Source organism: Antechinus flavipes, chromosome X (assembly GCF_016432865.1).
Source record: "Antechinus flavipes isolate AdamAnt ecotype Samford, QLD, Australia chromosome X, AdamAnt_v2, whole genome shotgun sequence".
In the NCBI taxonomy this organism is placed as follows: domain Eukaryota; kingdom Metazoa; phylum Chordata; class Mammalia; order Dasyuromorphia; family Dasyuridae; genus Antechinus; species Antechinus flavipes.
Window position 1 is genome coordinate 69,793,505 of NC_067404.1, and position 26,239 is coordinate 69,819,743.

At 38.9% G+C, this 26,239-nt stretch overlaps 1 protein-coding gene across 1 annotated transcript; it reads left to right on the top strand.

The window, feature by feature from the left end:
• The first annotated feature begins 211 nt into the window (after positions 1-211).
• On the top strand, positions 212-18,132 carry LOC127542336 (mortality factor 4-like protein 1). Its single transcript, XM_051967823.1, has 2 exons — positions 212-308; positions 15,850-18,132. The coding sequence occupies exon 2, from the start codon at positions 16,011-16,013 to the stop codon at positions 17,241-17,243; it is 1,233 nt and encodes a 410-aa protein (XP_051823783.1). The 5' UTR covers positions 212-308; positions 15,850-16,010; the 3' UTR covers positions 17,244-18,132.
• The last annotated feature ends 8,107 nt before the right edge of the window (positions 18,133-26,239 follow it).

The window sequence follows — 26,239 nt, forward strand, 5'->3', positions numbered from 1 at the left end:
GATGTAGACAGTGGGGCACGGTTCCCATTTCACTTGAATTGTGAGCTCAGTAGCTTGTCACCCTAATGGTTCTTTCCTGATAGCCCTAATATGGGCACAATCTTTTTTCTCTGTTTTGAATGTGCCTGCAAGGCAAATAATAGTGTGACCCTGAGCACTGGGTGTGACTTAGGACTTTTCTTGTGTCTGTTTGCCCAGGTCCTGCGTGCATCCTTGGATAACCATTTTGTGCCAGAAGGTCCTGTGAGTTGTGGCCATTTGTAGACATTGAGAGTGAGGATTTGGCTGTACTGACTCAATATTAAGAGGTAAGTGACAGTTAAATCTTTGGGTTTATTTTATTTTAGGAGACATTTAGGAGTGAATTGACTTGTTACGGTCACACAGCTAGGAAGTATTAAATATCTGAGGTCAGAACTCAAATTGTCCTGACTCCAAGGCCGCTGCTCTATCCACTGCTCCATCTAGCTGACACTTAAATCTATGAAAACACGTTTGAACCATTTTGCATTTGCCTATTGCTTACTGCATCTTGATCAGCTGAGGCAAAATATATAGTATTTGTGTGAAAGTGGGTTTTTTTTTTCAATTTATTTATTCCACTAAATACAAAATAAGATAAAATCTAAGAAAGAAGGACAGAAAAGGGAAATTTAAAAAAAAAAAAACAGAACATTATCATGTTCTCTAATAGTTGACATATTTCTTTTCTGTCATATTCATCAATTATCATAAAAGTTCAAAGATATAAAATAAACCTACAGAAGCCATCCACACATCTATATGTTACCAACAACTTCCAGCTGGAAGAAATAGAGAAATTCCATTTGAAATAATCACAGACAACATAAAATACTTTGGATTCTACCTGCCCAGAAGACAAACGCAGGAAGTTTACTAACATAACTAAGAAACTCTTTTTACATAAATAAAATCAGGTCTAAACAATTAGAGAAGTATTTATTGTTCACAAGTAGGCTGAGCCAATAGAATAAAGATGGCATTCTCCTTAAGTTAGTTTATTTGTTCACTGCCAAAGAAATCAAACTACCAAAAATTATTTTATAGAGCAAAGGGAGAAATGACAAAATTTATGTGGAGGAACAAAAATGTTAAGAATATCAGGGGAATCAATGAAAAAAATGTGAAGGAAGTTAGCCTAGTAGCATTAGATTTGAAACTGTAATACAAAGCAGTAATCATCATAACAATGTGGCAAAGAGATAAGAATGGTGGATCAGTGAATTAGATTAGGTACACTCAGACAGTAGTAAATGATCATAGTAATGCAAGTATTTGATAAGTGCAAATAGGGAAGATTTGTGAATAAGAGTTCACTGATTTGAGGAAAACTGAAATGCCCTTTGGCAGCAACTAGCTACAGACCAATAGCTCACATTGTATAACAACATAAGGTCAAAATGGATGCGTGGTTTGGACATAAAAGGCAATACATATCCTGGGCAAATAGGGATGATGTGGTACCTGAAAATTGTTTTAATTGGCATTTCTTTTATCAGAAGCGATTTAGAACATTTCATATGATTATAGATAGCTTTGATTTCTTTAGCTGAAAACTGTTCATATTATTTGAATAATTATCATTTGAGCAGTGAATTCTATTTGTCTCATTTCTCTATATTTTGGAGGAATGGGGCTTTAATCAGAGAAACTTGGTGTAAATTCCCCTCCCCAATTTTCTCCTTTTCTTCTAATCTTAGTTGCATTGGTTTTCTTTGTCCAACCCCCTTTTAATTTAATGTAATTGAAATTGAACATTTTACAAAGCACAATTACAGTGTAACATCTATGAGTATTTTATTTAAATTTTTACATCAGTATTAGGGAAATTAGTCTGTCATTTTCTATCTGGTTTTGTTCTTTGTGGCTTAGTGTCAGTGCCATATTTATATTGTAAAAGGAATTTGGTAGAACTCCTTTGTCTATTTTCACCAAATAGTGTATTATTGGAATTGAATGTTAAGTATTTGGTAGAGTTCACTTGTGGATCCATCTAATTGTGAAGATTTTTCTTAGGGTGCTCATTTGCTGTGTGTTTGATTTATTTTTCTAAGATAGAGTTATTTAATTATTGTTTCCACTTCTGATAATTGGGACAATTTATATTTTTGTAAATGTTTGTTAATATTTATTTTTCTTAGATTGTCAGTTTTGTTGGCATACAGTTTGGCAAAATAGTCCTGATAATTGCTTTATTTTCACAGTTTAAATTTTATTTTCATTGCTTAAATTCACCTTTTTAAATTTTTGATACTGGTGACTTGATTTTCCTCTTTTAAAAAATCAAATTAGCCAGTAGTTTATCTCTTTAATTTAAAAAAAAATAATAAAACCAGTTCCCACTTTAATTCATTAGTCTTTACTTTCATTACGTTCATTTTATTAATGCCTGCTTCAACTTTCAGAATTTTCAATTTGGTATCTAACTGAGGATTTTAAATTTGTTGTTTTTCTAAATTTTTAGTTGTGTGTTCATTTTGCTGACCTCTTTTTCTGTTTTATTGTTTTAAATATTGAAAGCAATAAGTTTTCTTCTAAGTATCACTTTTGCTGTACTCTTTAAATTTTGTATATTGTCTCATTCTCCATTTTCTTCAATGAAATTTTTTTCTATTAATTGTTCTTTAACTTACTCCTCCTTTAGGATTAGATTATTTCATTTCCAATTAATTTTATTGGAAAGTCAATAGATACCATGTTATCCAAAGCTAGTAAATGACAAAACCCAATACTCTCTATTGTGCTTAACTATTATTTGAACTCTTTTTGTGAGTCTTGGAACAGGAGAAGCCTAATGCTCAGACAGCTCATAGAATCCACAAATCAAGTCATCCAGGTGTCAATATGATAATCTCTGATATGATTTGTGTATTTGGTTGTCTGAGGTGAGGAGGAGGGAAGTTGAATCAGAAAGTCTTTAAACAGGGTTTCAACAGGCAGAGATTGAGGGAGATTGAATTGCTATCCCAGGTAGAGGGAATGGCATAAATAAAAGATCTAGAATCAGAAAGAATGGACACTATTTGGGAAATGTGGAGTGTTCCAATTTGGATGGAGCATAGAGTGTGGGAAGAAAAGCCGGGTCAGACAAAGATGCAGAATGAGGTTAGAGTCAGATCAACAAAGGCCTTAAAAGATAGAGGATTTTGTCTTTTGTTCTGAAGGCAATGGAGTAGCACCAAGGTCCTTTGGTTGGGAGACTAATGTGCTCAGAGTGATGCATTGAGGCAGAATAATCTGTCCACAAAAGAAAAGATGAAGCAGTATAAGAAAAATGAGTTGAAACTATTGGGACTAGGAGTAAAGAAGATTTTACCTGTCTGATCTCTAGATGAGGGAAGAAAGTATGACCAAACAAGAGACAGGGATGTAAAACGTTCAATTTTGATTATGTTAAATTAAAAGAACGTTGCACAAAGAAAACAATAGTTTTATAATAGTCCAAGTGTAAGCTGGAGGTTTTTTTTATTTTTTTTATTTTTGCAAAGATAGATCCACCTAACCTGGGATCAACAACTGACTTGCTGTGGGAAAAAAAGGAACAGAAGTCAGCTATGATTGCAATGGCTCTGGCCTTGGTGACTCTGCTGATTGTTAGTGCTGGTAATCAAAATGAGAGGTCAGTGGTAGGAATACCAGCTCTGGGGGGAGGGGGGGAGAGATGACTCTAGTTTGGGAATTGTTAGGGTTAAGGTGCTGCTAGAATAGTGTGTGTAGATATTCAGGAGGCAAATGAGCATGGGAAGGGGTAGAGTTCTGGGGACAGAGAGACAGATCAGGAAGCCCATAATGCTGAATTGATGGGAAGTAGAATTGTATGGCCTAACACTGTCTGCTAATCTCTCTTATTTTCCACACTGCTGGAGGCACTGAAGCTCCCTTGCCAGCATTATTTCATATTGCTCCATTTCATATCATTTCTTTGTTTCCGCCAAAAGTCACTATTATTTGTTTCCTCATTTTCTCTGCCTTCTCCCACCCCCTGCTTTTGCTTAAACTATCTTCCGATCTTTCTCTTCATAGCTCTCTTCCTTTTAAGATTCTTTCATTATTTCAAGGCTTGTGGAAGTAGCCCATTCTTCCAGTTTTAAGGAAACTCTGCTTTCAGGAACACCTCACTCCCGCAGGTTTCCATCCCTGCTTCTTCCCTAAACTCTCAGATTATCACTTAATACTTGTGTCAGAAAGATGAAATCAACGTGGAGAGTGTTGGCCTGGGTGTGCCAGAAAACCCTGAGTGCAAGTTCCTGCCTAGCCTACATGAGCCTCAGTTTCCTCAGCTCTAAAATGGAGATAATAATACTTTAGTAGCAGCCTTAGGAAGATGTTCTGAGGCTCAGGTATTACTCTACTCCTCTCTCTCTCTCTCTCTCTCTCTCTCTCTCTCTCTCTCTCTCTCTCTCTCTCTTTCTCTCTCTCTCCTCTCCCTCCTCCCCCCCCTCAGAATCTAGTACTATATATCACACCTATTAGGAGCTCAACTGAGGTTGATTAGATTGAAGTAAACTTTAAAATTTTAATCAGAACTACCAGCATGCCTCCTTATCTGACCTAGACCCATTACAGTTTCACTTGCATCACAATGGGAGAGTAGTCTTCAGAGAACAACTATTTCTCCTCTCCCTTTCCAAGCAAAAAGAGCTTCAGGAAGTATTTACAGCACAATTAGTTATAGGTCTCAAGAGTGACTGGTTAAAGACTGATAAATGTCTTTGGTTAGTGTTGTTGTAACCGACACTAGTTGGTTGTTTTTTTCTTAACTTTCTGTTTTAGCATCTATTATACAGTTAATAAAGCACTGGGTCTGAATCAGGAAGACCCAGTTCAAATATAGCTTCAGACAAACTGTGTGACCCTTGGGCAAGTGACTTAAGCTTAGTTAATCCTTAGTTTTCCCCCAATTGTAAAATGGTAGTAATAATTGCATCTGTCTGCCAGGGTTGTGGTGAGAATGAAATGAGATGGTGTTTGCAAAGTTTAGCACACTGCAAGGCACACAGTAGCAGCTTTTTGCATCAGAACAATGGTATGGAAATGACTGGATAAGGGCTGCAGGGGTTCTGTTGAAAAGGCTTGGTTAATGTGAGTAGCCAGCAGCTTTTCCCCATCTTTTGTTGGTGCTCTACTGGCTGTGCGGTAAACTTGTTCTCTATAATCTTAACTGTTCCATATACGTGGTCACTCCCCAGCAGACAACCTAGATAAAATATAGAATGTGTATTTTAGGCTAGCATGAGAATAATTGTTTTTCCTGGTCCTTGGTGCAAATTCTCACTCTCCTAATCCCCTCCCTCCCCCTTTCAAAAAGTATTCCCCTCTTTTCCTCTATTCCTTTTAAATTCCATCGATTGCTAGGGAGAATTAAATTCAATGCAATAAACATTTATTAAGCACTTACTGGTTTTCCAGGAACTGTGATAAACACCAGGGATACAGAAAGTGGCAAAAGACAGTTCCTGCTCCAAGCTTGCCCATCTAATGGGGGAGACAACACACAGATAAAAACAAAACAAGCTATGTACAAAATAAATAAGAAATAATTAAAAGAGATAACACACTGGAATTGAGAGGAGCTGGGGAAGGCTTCCTGTATAAGGTGGGATTTTAGTTGAGACTTTAAGGAAGCCAGGGAGGTCAGTGGTTGGAGCAGAGGGTGGAGATTGTTCCAGACACTGGGGACAGTGAGAAAAAATGCTTAGAGCCGAGAGCTGGAGTGTCTTCTTACTGGAATAGCCAAGAGGCCAGTATTACTGGATTGACGAGTATGTATAGGTAAGTAAGGTGTAAAAAGACTGGAAAGGTAGGGGGGCTAGACTATGAAAGGTTTTGAATGTCAAACAGCATTCTGTTGTGGAGGCACTAGTAACCCCTGGAGTGTATTGGGGGAAGGCTGACGGGATCAGAGTTGGACTTCAGGAAAATCAATTTAGTGGCTGAATGGAAGATGGATTGGAGTGGAAAGAGACTGGAGGTAGGCAGACCCACCAGCAACTATGGAGATAGGTTTTTTGGAGATAGTGAGGTGATGAGGGCCTGCACCAGAGTGCAGGCAGTAGCAGAAAAGAGAAGGGGGAGTTTTCAAGTCACGCCATAGTGAAATTGATAGGCTTTGGCAACAGATTGGATATGGGGGGGGGGGTTGAAACAGGAATGAATCCAAGATGACCGCTAGCTTTTGAGTCTGAAGGACTGGGAGGAGGATATTGCTCTCTACCGTAATAAGGAAGGGAACAGTTGGGAGTGGGGGTGGCGGGTGCTCGGGGGAAAAAGATACTGCGTTCTGTTTTAGACAAAGTAAGTTTAAGGTGTCTACTGGGTACCCAGTCTGACATGTTTAAAAGGCAGTTTGAGCTGTGAGGTTAGAGATCAGGTCAGAAATTAAAGTAGTAAAGGTAGATTTGAGAATCATCACCTTAAAGATGATAATTAAATCCATGGGAGCTGATGAGGTCATCAAGTGAAGTAGTGTAGAGGAAGAAGAGAAAAGGACCCCGACAGAAGCCTGAGGGACACCTATGGTTAGAGTATGTGATGTGGAAGAGGATCCGACAAAAGAGACAAAAGGGGGAGTGGTCAGATAGATAGGAGGAGAAACAAGACAGGAGCATTCCCTAAACTGAGCTTTGTCTCTCTATCTTTTGGTTCAACTTGTTGGGTTGTGTTTTAGCTTCTACCATTTATTTGAGTTTCTTTTTCATTCCCAAAGGATAAATTGACCTTAAGTTTCTTTTGTCCCAACTTGCATACTCCCTATCTGTACTGCTCAAAATTAAGTTTCAAAACCTATACCATTTGCTTTTTTCCCAGTCTTTTATCTCTGCCTTTTTGTTTATCAAGAATTCTTATCTTTTGGGGAATCATAGACCTCTTTGGCAGCCTAGTGAAGCTTATGGACTTGTTCTCAGAAATAACATCTTTAAATGCATAAAATACATAGTATAAAAGGAAACCAATCCTATTGAAATACACCTATAAAATATATATTTTTAGAAACTAAGTCCAAGAATGCCAAGTTAAGAACTCTCCGGCATGATACTTTCCCCTGACCTTTGCCCAAATTTATTTTATTTTCTGTTCGTTCCCCTTTCCTTCTATCCATATTTGGCTTCTTGCAACCTTGTGCCCTGGGACCTATTGTGCAAAGAATCCCGTCGAATTTCCAAAATCCCAACCAAAATTGCCCCCTCTGCTGCCATTACCCTTATATTTCCCACTTCTTTTCTATTAGAGTAAACTTCCTTTGAATCCTGACTATTCAGATTTGTTAATGATTTGTGGCGGATCAGGTTTTAGTTTAGCATGACAAAACCTTCCCTAAACAGCTCAGTAGAGTAAATAATCTAGGTTAGGAGGGATTTGTTTCTCTGCCTAAGAGATAATACTGTGAAACCCCCTTTCAGTATTCCACTTAGCAAATCATATAACAAATTAAGATCTTTCCATTAAAGTATGGACTTTATGAATGTGCACTTGACTACATTTCATTAGCTTAGCTAGAGTTCATGAAATAATAAAACTTCATTTCTTTAAAAACAAACCATAATTTGTGGTTGGTGTTTATTTTCACTTTATTTCTGTCTGGCTTTTAAATTCTATGAATTACCCTTTAAATGAAAGGGAATCTAAAAGCTCAAAGAAGTAGATCTGTTCTTTTGTGTTCTTCTAACCTCTGCTAGAAGACCTCCAATGAGGGGAGGGTAATTCCACTGTTAGTAAGCTTTTCCTTATTTGCCTCCTAGCTTCTTCCTGCCCCATTGTTATAGTGTCTCTCTTAAAGAGTCTGTGAACAACCCTTTCAATAAAAAAGAATTAAGAAAACTTGGGAGAAAGCTTTCTTTACTTCAAATGAGTTTACTACTACAATTCCTACTACTATCACTTTTCCTAGGAGTAACACATCTCTTCTCCCTTGTCCTCCTCAGTGTCCGATCTGTATTTTATTTTTAAAAATAGATGTTTTTTGTTTAAGTGGAAATTTGAAGGAACAGTCTGGTGAAGTCTACAATCCTCTGTTCAGAATAATTTTAAATACATTAACATGTTAAATATTAAAAATTAAAGACAATTCCCAAAGTGCTATAAAATGTTAGGTATTATATTACCTACTATTAATTTTCTTTAAAAAATCGTAGATTGTAGATTAAGAACTTCTGAGCTGTATCATCTCTAGAGTTGTAAAAATTAAAAGATCTTGTAACCTAATGAAATATTTTCTATTTAATTACTTATATGAAATATTTTTTTTAACTTTTGCTTGCATGTATGGTTTATTTAAAAAATCAAAACCTTTCTTTCAAATGCTACTTGGGCCTGGGCACCATTCAAATAGCATTTATCCCAAATAAAAAATTCATTTTCTAGGAAATTTTTGAGTGAATTTAGGAAAGATTAACTGAATTGATAGTTGCTTATCCCATTGCAATCTATTCATTCTCAAAATAGATACTTCTATGTAAAGCATTTATCTTTTTAATTAAAATGATTTTTAGGTTATACATGTACATTCATGTTGGGAGAGAAAAATTAGAACAAAGGGGAAAAAACACGAGAAAGAAAATAAAAAGAAGGGAGGAGGTGAAAATAGTGTGCATTGATCCACGTTCAGTCTCCACGGGTCTCTCTCTGGATGCAGATGGTGTTTTCCATCCAAAGTTTATTAACATGGATGACAATTGCTCAGAAGAACTAAGTCTGTCATAGTTGATCATCACCCAGTCTTGTTGCTGTGTATAATATTTTCCTGGTTCTTGCTTCAGTCAGCATCAAAGTTTATGTAAATCTTTCCAGGCTTTTCTAAAATGAGTCTGTTCCTCGTTTTTATAGAACAAAAATATTTCATTATTTTCATATAGCATAATTTATTTAGCCATTCCCCAATTAATGAACTTCCATTCATTTTCCTATTCTTTGCCTCCACAAAAAGAGCGACTACAAACATTTTTGCAAATGTGGGTCCTTTTCCCTCTTTTATGATCTTTTTGGAATACAGATCCAGTAGTGATACTACTGGAATAAAAGGCACTATGCACTGTTTTATTGTCCTTAGGACATCGTTCCAAATTACTCTCTAAACAGAAGGTTTTTCAAGGGCAGGTGTTGAAAACTGCCTTTGCTGTGTGTTTTGAAAATAAAAGGCATTAATAAAACTTAAATAAATTAAATTTACAAAGAAAAGAAAAATACCTGCTACACAGTAAGCACATATCTGATCCATGATAAGTAATTATTATTATTAATTTCTGACATGAGAGGCCCATCATGTGCCCATGGTCTCTCTTATCTCTGCAAAGAAAAGTATGTTTCATCATCTTTTCTCTAAGAGCAACACATCATTCCAATTTATCTGAATTCAATTGTCTTTTCGTTTTGTTTATGATACCATAATGATCGTGTATCCAGTGTTCTAATACAACTGTCTCATCCCTACATCTTCGTATACATCTTCCCATGTTCCTCTGAATATGTTATAGTTCTCTTTTTTATTGAGTAATAACAGACCATATATTTACATAACAGAATAAGCTCAGGTATTAATAATAAAAATGCATGCTTTTTGTTAACCACAAAAGTGCTTCTCTTAAGTATTTTGCAAAGTGCAGGACCTCTCTGTCACAAAATGTATTATTTATGAATAAAATATTAATTTTTTTTAAAAATTTGCCCCCCAGAATGGTTGAATCATCTCACAGCTTCACCAGCAATGCATTAGCATCCCAGTTTTCCCACATCCGTCTCCAACATTTATCATTATCTTTTCCTGTCATTTTAGCCAATCTGATAGCTTTGAAGTGGTACCTCAGAGTTGTTTTAATTTGCATTTCTCCAATCAATAGTGATTTAGAGCATTTTTCATAGGACTAGAAATGGCTTTACTTTCTTCATTTGAAAATTGTTCATATTCTTTGACCATTTATCAATGGGAGAATGGTTTGTATTCTTAGAAATTTGACTTGGTTCTCTATGTATTTTAGAAATGAGGCCTTTTTCGGAAACACTGGCTGTAAAAACTTTATCCCCAGCTTCCTGTTTCCCTTCCAGTCTTGGCTCCATTTGTTTTGTTTGTGCAAAACCTTTTTAATTTAATGTAATCAAAATTATCCATTTTGCATTTTTAAAGTTCTCTAGTTTTTCTTTGGCCATAATTTCCTCCTTTCTCCAAAGATATGCTAAGTAAACTATCCCTTGCTCTCCTAATTTGCTTATATTGCCCTTTATGCTTAAATCATGTACCCATTTTGACCTTATTTTAGTATGGGTGCTCTTTGCCAAGTATGTGACATACTGATTTCCAGGGTTCCCAGTAATTTTTATCAAATAGTAAACTCTTATCCCAGAATCTGGAGTCTTTGGGTTTATCGAGTAGCTTACTATAGTCATTGATCATTGTGTATTATACCTAACTCAATCCATCACTCTGTTTCTCAACCAATACCAACTAGTTTTGATGACTTCCGTTAGGACATCATTCCTTTGCATTTTGTTTTCATTAATCCCCTTGATATTCTTGACTCTTTCTTTTTTCCAGAAGAATTATTATTTTTTTCTAGCTCTACAAAATAATTTCTTGACAGTTGGATTGGTATGGCATCAAAGGAGTAGATTTATTTATGTAGTGTTGTCATGTTTATCATATGAGTTTGATCTACCCATGAGTGATAGATATTTTTTTTAGTTGTTTAAATCTGACTTTGTGTGAAAAATGTTTTGTAATTGTATTCATATAATTTCTAGATTTGTCTTGGCAGGTAGACAGCCAAATATCTATTTCTGCAGTTATTTTAAATGGAATTTCTCTTTCTATGTCTTGCTGCTGGGCTGTGTTGCTACCATATAGAAATGCTTATGATTTGTGGGAGTTTATTTTCTGTCCTGCAACTTTGCAAAAGTTGTTAATGTTTCAAGTAGTTTTTTGGTTGATTCTCCAGGATATTATCTAAATTATATTAATTTAATGTTGGGAACATTTTGAAAGCAAGGTTAAGTTTTCTCAGAATATTGCCTTCTCCAAAATCTAGTTTAGGTACTGTACTATCAAGTTTCCTGGCCATTAGCATTTCCTGCCATCTAGAAGTTGATCTAAACCATTCTCACACATAGGACTGAAGACAGACTCCTAGAATTGGAGGGGTCCATAGAACTAATTTTGTCCAAATCCCAGACTGCTCCCACCTCCATGGGCCTCTTAAAACTAAGGCCAAGAGAAGTGGGGGCTTTTCCAAGGTCGCATACCTATTTAGTGGCAGAACTGGAACCAGAACTTGTCATATTAAAAGTGTATGTTTCCTGCTCATGATTGGGAAGCATATTCAATCTCATAGTATATTTGCCTTTGGGAGTCATATAAAACTATTAAATCTGAAGTATTTCTTAAATTATTCTACATGCTTTTTCTGCCAACAAAAATATTTTTCTCCTTGAATAAAATTATCCGATGATCTTAGTGGTCTTTTAAGGAGTGTAATTAAGTTAAGCAGAAGTGCCATTTCCATGGCATTAGCCATGAAAATTATTTAGGGTGTCAGATGTAATATGTTTAGGCTTACCCTCCCCCCCAAAAAAATTCTATTTGTAAAATGGATAAAATAATGGCAGCAAAATTTTTGAATACTTAAGACACTAAGGTCAAGCAATCTCATTTTTTGCCCAAGGCATCAATTTATTTTTAATCTAACTATCTCTTTGGTGAAAATGAACTCTGATAAAGTTTTCCTTGTGACTTCGCTGTTGAAGAAATGAGTAGCCTGGTTTTTCTTTGGTGAATTCCTTAGAATGCAGCAAGAAGAGAAAGTCTACAAGGGCTCTGGACTGATTATTTCAACTTGCTCCAAGGCCCTCAAATGCAAAGAGACTATCTATACCTTGTTATTGTTATTCTCTTGAGTGCAGTTAGACTCAGGGTCAGTGATCAAGGAAATCTTCCAAGGAGGAATAGAGAAAAATTATCCTCATCCTGACAAGAACTGATGGAAATACTTGATTACTGACCTAAAGATTTATCTAGAAGCAGCTGGGAACCTGTGAGATACTGAGGACCAGCAATTAGCCTGGATAATCTGATAAGGCACTGGAGAAATGTGGGCTCCTTTAAAGCAGGGCTTCTTAAACTTTTTCTATTAGAATAAGAAATTTTTACTCAACTCTGGGTATAGAGGTAACGTAAAATAAGTACACAAACCAACCATTTACTGCTAATAAAGCCTAAAGAAATTTATTTTAAAACAATTCTTTGATAGACATAATTTTACCATTTATGAAAGATGAAAACAAATCTGCATACTAATCGGGTGGATGTGCTTGTTTATTTTTACATAAAGAATTAAACTTGGTGAAATAGTTGATACATTTTACTGTTGCCAAATTTTTTGTGACCCCCCATAGGGTTGTGATTCAGTTTAGATAAATTTTAACCATCTCCATGGGCCATTATTGACTCTCATGGCATCACTGTCTATCGTTATTACAGTTAAAACTGGCAGCATGGTAAAGTGAAAAGAACTTGCAAATGGGAGCTGAGAAATCTGAGTTCCAGTTCTAGCTCTGCCATAGACTAGCAGTATGATCTTCAATAAGGCTTTTCTTCTCTCTGGGTTTCAATTTCCCAGTCTGGTGGAATAAAGAGGTTGGAATAGAGAGGACATCACACAGGGTTAATAGCAAGTTGTGGAGAAGATATTTTCTTGTAAATTAGTACCATGGTCATCTCAATTACATTAAACATCACCAAGCTTAACCTTGTCTTGATGACCCCTCAGCTAAAATTTCCTGCAGTCCCTCATATGTTACCAACTTCCTTAAAGTGATCGCATTGACAGTGAAATAACCCTTGCCAATTTGTTTTTAATAAACTAATTTATGAATTGATTTTCCATGGACGAAATCGAGTACTCTGAGCTAGAAGGGACCTTAATGGGTCTGTCGAGGGCACTCTCCTCATCTTAGAGGAGGAAACAAGGCTAACACAGCTGAGTTACCATATCTCTCCCTTACTGAAGATGTTCTATATTACTAGTTAGATCAATTGCAACTTCTGAAGTTGGGTATTTAGAGGTCTTCATAGCCTGCCAGGTTTCCACCTATATTTTGATCTGTTTTATAAAATCACTCTCCTGCATGTAGCCCGTGATTCAGTCAGACTGACCTACATGTAGTTCTCCATTCATGATATTCAATCTGCTATTTCCTCGCTTTTGCACAGGCTGTCCTTGTTCAAAATATCATCCCTCCTCATTTGCATCTCTTGAAATTCTCATGTTCTTTCAAAGCCCAGCTTAATTTCATCTTCTACTTGAGGCATATATCATTAATCTACAATCATATATACATGCATATGTGCGTGTATAGGTTTGTTTTGTTTTATATACCCTATTTGTGGGGTTTTGTGACCCTATTTGGGGTTTTCTTGGCTAAGATATTGGAGTAGTTTGCTATTTCTTTCTCTAGCTCATTTTCCAGATGAGGAAACTGAGGCAAAGAAGGTTAAGTGATTTGCCTAGGGTCACCCACTTAGTGAGTGTTGTCTGAGGCCATATTTGAACTTAGAAAGCTGAGTCTTCCTGACTTCAGGTCCAGCGATCTCTGTACTGGACCACCTACTTATATGTATATATTTATATATCTATATCTCTCTATTACTAATAAATGACTGTTGATTGATGATTGTATATGGATTGTCTAAGGCCTGATAGCTGGTAGAAAGAAGGAAGGATCAAGCATTTATGTAGCACCTACTATGTGTAAGATGCTATGCTGATCACTTTACAAATATTCTCTCATTTGATCCTCATCATAACACTCAGAGATAGGTGACATTATTATTCTCAGTTTTACATTTGAGGAAACTGAGGCAAATAGTGACTTGCCCAGGGTCACTCAGCTAGTAAGTCTAACAGTTCACTTAGTGTCTGAGGTTAAATCTGAATTTGGATCTTCCTGATTCCAGGTCCATCTTCCTAGTCATTACACCATTTAGTTGTTTATAGGTAGCCAAGCTGGTTGGCAAAGTGGATACCCCCAGCTGCTGACTCATAATTTAGCCTGTTTCTAATATTTTTGAAAATTAAAATAAAATGCATTCACTGTTGGAAATGTAGTTATAGTATAGAACTATAAAAGTATATTAATATTTCCAAATTTTCAGAAAATAGGTCACATAAAAACTAATGGGAAAAAATACATGATAACCAGAAATAAGGGAAATTAAATCCTCACCCCTCTTATTTGGAATTATTTAAGTAGTTAGTGATTACCTACTGTGGATCTAGCTCTGTAACATGGAAGATGGGCAATAATATATCTATACAGATATATAGTTCACCTGTCTGGGCATAGTCCGTGTCTCTTTGGTAAGTAAAGGTTAACTAACACAAATCAAGAAGAATGTAAGGTAGTATATAATAAAGTGATCCAGAGGGTAACGCAGAGACACCTGGCATAAATACTCAAAGGTGCAATGATTTGCAATGATGATTTGCGCATAAGAAATAGAATATTATTATCCAAGAAATGTCTGATCAGAAAAGGAGGTGGGGAGAGATATAAAGGGAGAGTAAGGACAGAAGGATGGACCCCCTAAGCTACATTGGTGCCTGTGAAATGTTAAAAAAAAAAAACATGCCTCCTGGGCATTGGGTATAAGTAACCCTAGAAGGGTGGTAGTGTTCAGTAGGACTCTTTGTGAGCCTATAGACTCTAGAAAGTCAGGTCCTACTATCCTCCTCTAACTCTTGATATCTGCTCAGTCTCATGATAGGATATGGAAGGTCACTATCAAAAATCACACAGAGTGAGAATATCTTCACTTGCCTCATTGATGTGATCAGATATCCTTTTGAAATACTGGTGCCTAAATATAATCAAGTGCTGAATTATGGTGCTCATAGGAGAGACAAAGCAGTAAAAGATGATTCTCTAACCACAGTGCTGTCTAGCTGCCCCAATGAGTGTAATCTTTAAAGCTGGCAGGGTGAAATCACAGGAGGGGAGGTGAAAGGAGGAGTCCAAATGAATGCAGCAGAACATTAAGAAGATAATTGAGACAAACTGGACGACTCACTGTCCCCATGAGATGCTGGGCCCTGTGTCTTTTCTCAGATAGTCCTCCATCCTTGGCATATGTATTTCATCCGCACTCCCCATTTTCCCTGGTCCAGCAGAACATCCACAGCTGGGTATCCCCCTCAATGGGGGGGGGTCTTTCTCGGTTGGTGGCGGCAGGTGGGCAGAGGTGTGGGGATCCTCGTTGGGGGAGGAATCTTTGGGTATCCACCACCTGTATTGCCATATGAGCCCCGCCTCTGGTCTAGCCCAGGTGCTGGCATGTGCAGTTCCCCCCGTCCCACCCCTTCCAGATGAGAGCCCTTTTTACCCGTGCCAGGCACACCAAGCCCTCTCTCTTCTTCTGGGTCTCTAGCTCTACCCTACAGTACTTCAAAATCAACTACCCAGCACCGCTGAGTATATAGTAAGAGATTAAGCAGTGTCTCTATGTCTCGTGAAAGGGAATTAAATTCTTTTAAATGGTAGTGCTGGATGAGGTGGAAAAATGTTGCATGGGGTGGGGGCTGGGATTGGTTGGAATGAGGTGGGAGTGGGATGTGGTGGAGATACGATCTGCCCCCTAACCTTCTTGGAGCATGCTCAGGCAGGGTAGGTGGTGGGAACAGCAAGTATTGGCCAAAGCTAGTCACCTCCAAGGTCGTGTATGGTTATCGATGGTGGAATAGATCGGGATTTGTCATGTGGTAAATGAGTGCTGAGGTGTTAGAGGGCAGATTGTACTCCATCTTAGCATGAGCTGAGATGCTAATGAATTTCCGTCTTCTGTGGCAGGTCCTTCCAAGAAATCCCACCCAGGTCGCAGTTTCTAACGCTCAGATCCAAATCTGGGAGTGCAGGCGGTCTGTTGAGAGGCACCGAGTGAGGCACAGAGAGGCTGAGACGCAGATTGGTGGCGGGCAGCAGCAGGCGGGTGGAGAGCCTTTGTTTAAAAGATGGCTCCCAAAAAGGATATCAAAAAGCGCCCCAAAAAGCCCAGATTCCAAGAGGGAGATCGTGTGCTGTGCTTCCGTGGGCCTTTCCTGTATAAAGCTGAGTGTTTGAATGTGTCTGTGAAATACAGGAAGGTGACATATCAAGTCCGTTACTCTGGGGTGAAAGAAAAGAATTCCCTGAAGGCCGAGGTCACCGATCTTTCTCAGCCTGATCTTTGCCAGCCAAGCACCAGTGAGGCCTGGGACACTGCAGCCCTCGGTGCCGATGACTACGATGCTGGCCTGGCCTTCCAAAAGCGCCCCCCGCCCCAGGCTGAGTGGGAGAAGGAATGGATTCCACAAAGCAAATTACTCAAATACAACCCCGCCAATCTGAAGAAACTAAAAGATCTTAACCGAGCGAATCAGTGGCAATCTACAGAAGGGACCGCGTCAGGGCCAATTACCAGAGAAAAGGCCTCTTCTCTCCAGAAGAATAACGTTGAGGCCTCGGCCGTAGCAGCGCCCAGACGTACAATTGTCCGAAGAAACATCACTCAAGTCGAAGAGCCTAGCAGTACCATCGGTGATCAACCTAAACGAGGAAGAGGGCGTCCTCCTGGGAGTGGGCGCGGGCGTGCGCGTGTGGTGGTACCTCGGAAGAGACGGGTCCGCTTCAACCTTGCTGCAGATGACAACGCTGATGATGACCGCTATCAAAAATTCCTCAGAAACACCGAGGCCAAAGTCCGTATTCCCGAGGAACTGAAACCATGGCTTTTGGATGACTGGGACTTGATTGTTAAACAAAACCAGCTTTTTCATCTTCCTGCTAGGAAGACCGTGAATTCAATTTTGGATGACTACGAAGATTATGAAAGACTTTCAAGAAGTGCAGACGATAAGTGGATGCAAGATGTTAGTGAAGTGGTGATAGGGATCAAAGCCTACTTCAATGTCATCCTGGGCTCTCAACTGCTTTACAGATTTGAAAGACTACAATATGCTGAAATCCTGGCCAGTCTACCTAATGTGCCCATGTGTCAAATTTATGGAGCCCCACATCTGTTGAGATTATTTGTCAAAGTCGAAGAAATGCTGACCTATACACCTCTTCAGGAGCAGAATTTGGTTCTATTGTTACAGCATATGCATAGTTTCTTAGATTACTTCGCAAAAAATGTTTCCGTTTTGTTTAGTTCCAGCGAGTATGATGTTGCTCTTCCTGAGTATTATCGTATGGCTTTATTCTGATGGTCTATCACCATAGACCATCATATATCATCATAAAAGTGTTCACAAATGTTCAACTTGGATTTTGCTAGCTGAAGAGATGTAGCAGATGACACAGAAAATTGTACTTATGGCATACATGACCAATGTTCTTCAAAATTTCTTTTTTTTAAAGGCTGTTTCAGTTGCTTTCCTTTTAGAACTGCTACTTGTTTACATACTAGTGAGTCATGTGGGATGTTATTTTACATTGACAAAACTACTTTAATTCTGTTGAACTTCTTTTACAATAAGCACTTCTAAAATCTGCCTTCCTGGGGAATACCAAAGCATCTAGTGCCAGAGGTTGAGCTTCTTATAAAGACTTACTCACTTGGGTTAATTTTCTTCCACGGTTTTGAAGTATTCAGTAGCCCCTCGATTCCAATACATGTCAAATGGGAAATGTCAATCCCACCCAGAGAGGGGACTATGGACTCTAAATGTGGATGTAGAATTAACATTTTCATTTTTGTTTGGTTTTTTTTCTACTTTTGGTTTGATTTTTCTGGCACAAAATGACATATGGAAATATGCTTAAAAGAATTACACATATTTAGCCTGTAACAGATTTCTTACTGTTTGGGGGAGGGGGGATGTAAGAGGAGGAGGGAGAAAAAACTTAGAACATAAAGTTTTACAAAAAAAAATGAATTTGGAAAGTTATGTGTATTTGAAAAATAAAACTATTAAAATTTGTTTAATGAAACAAAAAGTTCATAGCCTCTGCTTGAAATCTATCATTCTGGGGCCATATTTTCTTTTCCAGATTATTGAAAATGATTTATTAGTATTAAGATTATCTAGGGAGCATGAATTTTTGAGAGTTGCTGTATAAATCCCAAAAATAAATCTTTACTGAAAATTAAAATTGTTTTGAACTTTATTTATCACCTTATTTAAACCTGCTGCCCACCGAAGCCTATTTTGCTTTAGGTTAGCGATCATAAGCAATGAAGTAAACTAACTGATTACTCCTGAAGTCAGCAGTCTGAACATTTAAAAATTCGCCATCTTTAGGAATAAAAAGATGAGATGCTTTTCCCCCAATTTGACTCTCACTTAAAAAAAATTCCTAGGGATCACTGAGTTGATAAGTGGGCCATCTCTCATTTGTTTTTGTTCTTTTACTTCTTCGGTTCTGTGGGACTGTAAATGAACTGCTTTCATTTGAAACACCCGTGTCTGGATTAAGAGATTAAGAGTAATTAATAGTATATGATATACAGTTTCTGAAATCATTCCTCCCTAGCTAACGTTTAGAACAATTGAATGAAATTTTCCATCAGATTGACTTGTTCCCATGATTCATCAAAAATTATCTAACTTCTTTAACTCAGTATATAAGGTCTCAGGGTGCCAAGAGATTGAATTTTGGTCATAATGTTGAGATTGAGAATGGTCCCCAAAAGTTTGGGGGTCACAGACTGATATTAGCAAGGTATCTCAGAAGCATCTGCAGTCTCAACCCCATCTCCAAGCCAAGGGGCAAAGTTTTTACAATTGTAACGCAAGGTATCTCAGAAGCATCTGCAGTCTTAACCCCATCTCCAAGCCAAGGGGCAAAGTTTTTACAATTGTAACGCCAATTGAAGTGGGCTAAGTTCCAAATGAATTTAGCAAGGAGCCTGGAGAAAGCAAACACCTTTATCCAGTTCTTCATGTCATTGCTGTGCTCATTTTATGGCCTAGAGGTAGAACTGAAGAGTGGTCTCAGGAATTTGCTTATCACTGACCAGCAGATCTAGGCCTATCCTAAGGCCAGAAGACTTTAGAATAGAGACAAATAATGCTCTTAAAGCCTCGGGATCACTAATATATCCTTCCTAAAATCTAAGGGAAGAAATATTATATTCCTAGGCCAGAAGACTTTTATAATCATTGACAGATGGGTTACCAGAACAATCTCAGGATCACAGATTCCAAAGCCAGAAGACTTTAGAATCGTTGACAGATTGTTAGGAAAGAAGTCCCCCTGAGGTCTGGGGACCTTAAAGTTATTGCTGTCTCCCCTAGAAGCTATTACATCATCCATTCTCAAGCAGTTTGACCTCTCAAATTCATTTGGGACAAAGGGCGGGAGATCTCATCTTCTGGAGCTGCTTCATGGTGATAAGGGCCATAGAGCTGTCCCTGCCTAGGAGGTACAAACTGAGGAGGAGGAGTCACGTGACTTGAAGAAGGCGGCGGCAGCATTCAGAGGGGTACTGAGGGTCGGGATCAGTTGTTAGCTGATGGTATCTAGGGTGAACGATTATTTGGAAGTTCCTACTTGGAGTCTGGAGGAAACAGATCTCCAAGTAGGAATGTTAGTTCTCAAAAGCTTCAAAGAAAATCACATAGAAGCATTATGAGGAAGTTTATTTTTGCCATCAAAAATTTGTTTTCTTTCCATGTAGCTCCATGAGCATGCGAAACGTGTCAGTATAGATGTTCCCATTCATTCCTTTCCCCAATTCTAAAACTCTGTGAGGGCAAAAATGCTCTGAACCTGGTGAGGGGTTAGAACTGTTAACGGTTGGCCTAGGGTGAGAGCTTAGAAGCTTCCTCTATTAGAAGTGCTGTGGCAGCTAGCTCTAAGGCTGGAGGGTCACCAAAGACACCGCGTTTCTTTGAGAAGTAAGCAAGGGGTCTGGGATAGGGTTCCAGAGGCCCTTACAACCTGGCCCAGCCTTCCATCAACGTACAGAGTAAAAAGCTTTAGGTAGGGCTAAGGCCGGGGCAAGAGATTGGTTTAGATTTCAGGGTCTTAACAGACTGAATAAGGACTGAGAAGATTGTGTGAGCCTTTAGACAAAGAAACTTTATAACCCTGGGGAGGAGGGCTGCAAGTTCGGGGTTTTTAATGACTGCAGCCGGAGAAGCCTCTCAGGTGGGGCTGCAGCTCAAGATGCCATCTACATACTGGATAGCCAGGGCCTCTCCAAATATGTGGGGGCTGTTAATGGAAGCCCTGACCCACCTCCTTGTTATGCACATGATTGCCCATGTTAATTGGTGGGGGATTATGTTCCCCTGGATTTGCCCCTTCAAGGGCAGAAAGAGATTGTGAGTCTCTTTGCAATTCTCTGCAAAAGAAAGCAGCTTTAAGATCTAAGTTAGCAAAGCATTTCGTCTCCCGGGATTCTTGTTGTACTGCGCACGTGGCTTCTACTGACCACCAGCTCTGATGATAGAAATCTGCTATAAGACGAAAAAGCATCAAGATGGGTCCTTCGGGCTGACTCGGCCTGAGAGCACACACGTGACAGGATAAAGCATCCTTAGATCTATTTGCCAACCGATCGTGCAGTAATAGTTCCACCTCAGCAGGCGCAGAACTGGGAAGCGGAGTCAGATGGATCCCACCTTAAGCAGAGGCTAAGGTTGGTCCTCCCAGCTTTTGCCCAGATAAGACTTCCACCTATGACAGTAAAGGAAGGCATTCCTCTGAGTAACTTAATGGCATTTCTCTTGAATGGTGGGCTACTGCCCTAATGATCAGGCAATCAAATTCAAAACACAGAAGAATATCTCTTCCAGTCCCAAGAGATTTTATCTCTAATGTTAAATTTCACCAATCGCAGCTTAGGGGGCTACCTACATTCTTTTTAAACGTTGACCAGGACTTAAGTCCGGAGGAGATTTTGTGTGCTATGTTTGATATGTTTCAACTTATCCTGGTGAAAGAACTGATCATTAAACAAACTTGTACGTTCTTAGTAAACACATTCCTTTTTTAGGAACTATACATCCTAAACAGGCTGAGTTCTCAGGGCTGATGACCTTGCTCACCCCGCTGCTTTCAAGAAAACTGGCAAGATCACAAAGTAAGGGGATTTGACAGAGACCCCAGGGAAGGGGCTGAGCTTGCTGTAGCCCACCCCAGCTATCCTTAGTGTTTTGTATGGACGGTGCTGTTTGACACCTCCTCCCACTCTGTGAAGGGGGAAAAAGGTATTGCACACCTCATACTCGGAGATGAACTGATAAGGCTTTCGCCTCATCCCTCTCGTTCCACACACAATAATTAGCAATTTTAGCTTTTGCATGGATGACGATAACTCCCAATAACTTAATTAATAATTTTAAAATTTTCCTAAGAGCCAAATAGTCTTAGATGTAATTTCGATTCCCTTAAATAAGTTTCCCTTTCATTTTAGGGAAAAAACAAGGCAATCCTGAAAATTGAGATAGAACAGATTTTTCAATTGACTTGACTTCAGTTAATGAGATTCCCTCAATTCCGATTAAATGCTCTAGACAAACAATTGTCTTTTGGTTATTTTCCAGTTCACGTAAATGGTTTCTCTTTTGTGAGCCAGGAAAAGAGTGAAGGTGCCAGTTCTTTTTTTTTTTTTTACTGATGAGGCCCTCAGAAGTCTGACCCTAGAGAACTCAAAAGCAGGCTGTTTGTTGCCAGAGTTTTAAAAGTAGCCGCCAACTGCTTTTCTGCTTTCCTAAAGTTCCCAAACTCGGAAATCTTTTAACACTATCCATGCGAATAGATTACAAGTTGCATGTCCCTTTAGTGGGCTTTAATTGGAGCTCTTTGAAAATCGCTTTCACTATCATATCTCAGATAACCAATTTCCAAATTACTTTACACACACCTAGAAACCATTTACCTCAACGCTTGCATTGTATATTGGTCCCATCTAAAACCCCAGAAAGTTAGGAAATATGAAGCAATCATATCCAAGAAAGCAGTTAACACTCATATAGCGTGGTTTCTGCTAAGCACTTTTGCAATCATGTGATCTTCACCACAGCAGTTCTTTCTCTTAACAAATCAGAAAACTAGGCAGAGATAAAATAATTTGCCATCGATTACACAGCTAATAGATATCCACAACAGAGAACTGTGGGTTTGCCGAATGCAGAGGCTGACCAGCTCTCACCTCACGCCGCCATGCTGGGTCCTACCAGGGGTACCCACATCCTTCCCAGGCAGTTGCCGGACAGAAGCTGCTGAAGGCTGGGGTGACCAGTGCCAGGATCTCCCTTTGATGGTATTTTCAGGTCCAGGCCTCAGGGAATGTTGACCACGGAGCCTGACCCCCACTCCCTCTCCATTCCCCCAAGCTGGGTCGGGGAGGTGTTTGGGCAAGGTTTTGTGGGGTCCCCGTGGTTGCTTCCCCTATTTCCACAGGTAAGGCAGAATTGGAGTTTCCCTACAGTACTTTGGCATTCTCTTTTCTTAATATGATCTGAGATGAGAGGAGTTAGCAAACAGAGGGACTTGGAGTATACCGATCTTGTTAGTAATCCCTCCAACTTAGATACACTCAGATACACTCTGGGAAGTGGAGTGGGTCCCATAATACCTTCTGGGGTTCTTTCCCAAAGCAGCAGAAGGGGACTCCAGACAAGATAGGGTTAGTAAAAAAGTTGCTATTTACTTGGGTTTTATTTTTGCCTTTTTCTTTCAGAATCGGGTAAATTCCTGGAATTATCCCCAATTTTTCAGGAATTTTTCTTGCCGTTTTGAAATGACTGATTGCCAAAATTTTTCATCATTGCTCTCAAAATCTTCGAGAACCTGCTAAGATGTTATTTGAATTTTCATTAGCTAACTTTTTTGTGCAACCCCCAGCTTGGGCAGAGCTGAAGTCCACAGGAAAAAGTTAGGCTTTTTAATTATTCTTCCCAACATTCTAACAACAGGGTTTTTTTTTGTTTTGTTTTGTTTGTTTGTTTGTTTGTTTGTTTGTTTTTTACTGGTTGCATTTTAAATCTTTCCAGGTAACAAAATTCAGCTCACAGAACAAATGTGACACAGATGTTCTGCACAGAGATGCAGACTTAGACAATAACAAAGTGAAAGAGGACTGTCCCATCTTTGCCAAAAGCCATAGAATTTTGCAGGAAGCCTTTGTCTCCTACGGCATCCCAGAGAAAATGAAAAGACGGCAAGGTTCCATAGGAACTTTGAAAATTGCAAGAATGTCCAAGCCTGAGTATCCCCAGTCAAGGAAAATTTGCTGAGTGTGGAGCTCAGGACAACCCAGAGAAGCCTTCTCCACTGGCTTGGGGTGTCCCGGCTATAGGACTGAGGGAGAAAAAATGGTGGGGGGCTCAGTTTGACAAAAAGGGAATCAAGCCAGGGGAGGCCAGACTCTCCCTGTATCAGACCACCAAATGTCAAAGTTATCATTGACGGACAAGACTGTCCGGAACAATAGCACTCTAAGGTCAGAGAGTCTCGGGATCACTAACGTATCTTCTTTAAAGTCTAGGGGAAGAAATATTATTATATTCATAGGCCAGAAGACTTTACAGTCATTTACAGACATTAGCAGAACATATATTTGAAGGAGTTTTATATCAGGAGAGGTAAAGTGGGCTTGGGGATAGAGAGATGAACATTTTAAATTGGGAAAATCTAGCTTCAAATCTCGCTTCTGACATAAACTTACCGGGATCTTGAGGAAATTACTTAACCTGCCAATGCTTTCTCCAGGCTGCTTTCTAGAGCTCTTAATTGTAGGAGAAGGTCTGATGCTGGATCCTCAGACCAGTGCAAGCACAGGTCTAGTTCTTAATCCTTTCATTGATAGTGATAGGCCAGCTTTGGGTACTGACAATATTTCACATGGCTTTTTGCCTTCGGTTATTGGTTGGTGTCAAGAATGATCAAATGCATATTTTTAATACGTTGTAAATGAGAGACTTGATCTATAATCTTCTAAAAGTACTACAATGAGATGAGTTTCATATTTCATATTTAGAAAAATCCATAGTCCATTTCTAACCAAATTAACCACAAGATCTGCACTAAGGGTAGAGCTTCTTGATTCTTCCCAGAAAATTTGTCAGCGATGTCACAGACTGAACTCTCTAAAGGTCAGTCATCAATCACCACCAACCTCACTAGGAATGGTGAATTCTTCCTTGGCTCACTTCTTAATTCAGATAAGCTTTCTCAAAACTCTTTGAGTACTTCATGATTGTAGGGATGGTGACTGGACCAGCAATTTCAATACAGATCAGCATCTTCTCTGCAGTTGATAGTCTTAAGGGCCCAGGGTTGCAGCCAGTAGTTTTCAGAGGCTTGACTGGATCCTGTCTTTGTATTCTTTCGAGCTGGTTTTCTCTCCATTCTTCCATGCTGCCACTCAAACGAAGGACCACAGACCAGTGAGAATATTTCTTTGTGTCTAAGGAAAGCCTGGGTAGGTGGGATTCACTGATAAGAGTGAATAAACAGTTCAGTACGACCTTATATTGGTGTTATTCAGTAGTTGGCCAATTGGTACAGATTTTTGATGACTAATTCTCCACTGGGTATGGTGCTTCTTAACGGTCATTTCCTTTTCTAGAATCTATGCAATTATTTGCAAGTTTTTCTACTTCTTCTGAACAATAAACTACTTCTGTACATTTAGAACAGGCCCTACTGTACTGTGGCTCAGAAGGAAAGGCAAGTTACATTTGTTATTTTTTAATCTCAAGGATCTATTTCCCATTTAGTAATCTTTCACTATAGTCTTCATCTAGTATTTCATAATAGCTAATAATAAGTAGTGCCTACTGTGTACCAGGCATTTTATAATTATTATGTCATTTGATACCAAAAACAACCCCTTTGGGGTAGGTCCTATTATTATTACCATTTTACAGGTAAAGAAACCGAGGCAAACAAGGGTTAAGTGACTTGGCCAGGAAATAAGTGTTTGAAGCCATATTTGAATTTACGTCTTTCTGACTCGAGGCCACTATATTAAGACCTAGGGATCCAAAGATAGGTGAAAACACAGTTCTCACCCTTGAGCTTACCTTCTAATTGTGGAGATGACATGCAGAGAACTATGTATACTAGATGTATACAGTTTGAATGAAGGTTAATATTAGGAGGAAGGGGAGACACAGCAGGGGCGGGGGGGGATGTCCAAGAAAGACATCCTGTAGAAGGTGAGACTTGAACTGAGGCTCAAAGGAGACCAGAAAAACTAGAAGAAGGAGGTGAGAAGTAGAACATTTCAGTCAAACAGCTGGTGAAAAAGCTGGCGCCTGGAGACAAGTGTCTTATCTGAGGGACGGCAAGAAGGCCAACGTTGCTGGACTGTTTTTAAAAGAAACCAACCAAACTAGAAAGGTAAGATGGGGTTAGGTTGTGAAAATTTTTTTATGTCAAAGCTATTTGTATTTCGGTGTAATAGACGGCTGCAGGATTTTATGTAACAGAGAGGTGACACATTGAGGCGTGTGTGTTAGGAAGCTCCCTTGGGCAACCTGAGTCAGGGATAGATGAGAGTGGAAATAGATACGAGGCAGGAAGACCGGAAGGGTATTGTGATAACTCAGGTGTAAAGTGTTGACCTGTATCAGGTGGCTGGGTGAGTGTAAATAAGGGTACGTATTTTGTATGAGATGATGTGAAGGTAGAGATGACTAGATCTGAGAACAGATTGAATATATGAGGTGAGTGAAAGTGAATTATGAGGATAACACTTAGACTCTTTGCCTTAGGTAACTGAGAAAATTATGGTGCCATTAACATTAATAGTAAAGTTAAGAAGCGGAAGAGGTATGTGTGTGTTGTATATGTGTTTATACGATAATAAGTTTGGGACATGTGGAGTTCAAGATGTTTATGGAACAGCCACTTTGAGATACTCAAAAGTCATTTGGAGATTTAGGTCCAGCAACTCAGGAGAGAGAGCAGAGCTAGATGTACGGATCCTGGAGTCATTTGAGCAGAAAGATCTTTATACCTGTGGAGACTGAGGATAGCAAGTTAATTGATATAATGATTCTCAATGGTTAACTACCATATAATCAAGGAAATACAATCAGTATGAATATCCTCAAAGAAGCACAGTTTCCTCAAATACAGGGATGTTGTGGTACACTGGAAACAGGAAGAACCTCTTCTTGGCCCGGTATACCTTCTCCAAAGCTCTGGGGGTATTTATTATGTGCCCTTCACCTGGCCTAACTTCCATAGGCCACTTTTTATCTCCTTACTCCACCTGAGATGGAAAAATGACTCACTG

What these genes read in the sequence shown, in the direction of transcription:
- LOC127542336 (XM_051967823.1), top strand. Translation starts at nt 16,011, where the DNA reads ATGGCTCCCAAAAAGGATATCAAAAAGCGCCCCAAAAAGCCCAGATTC.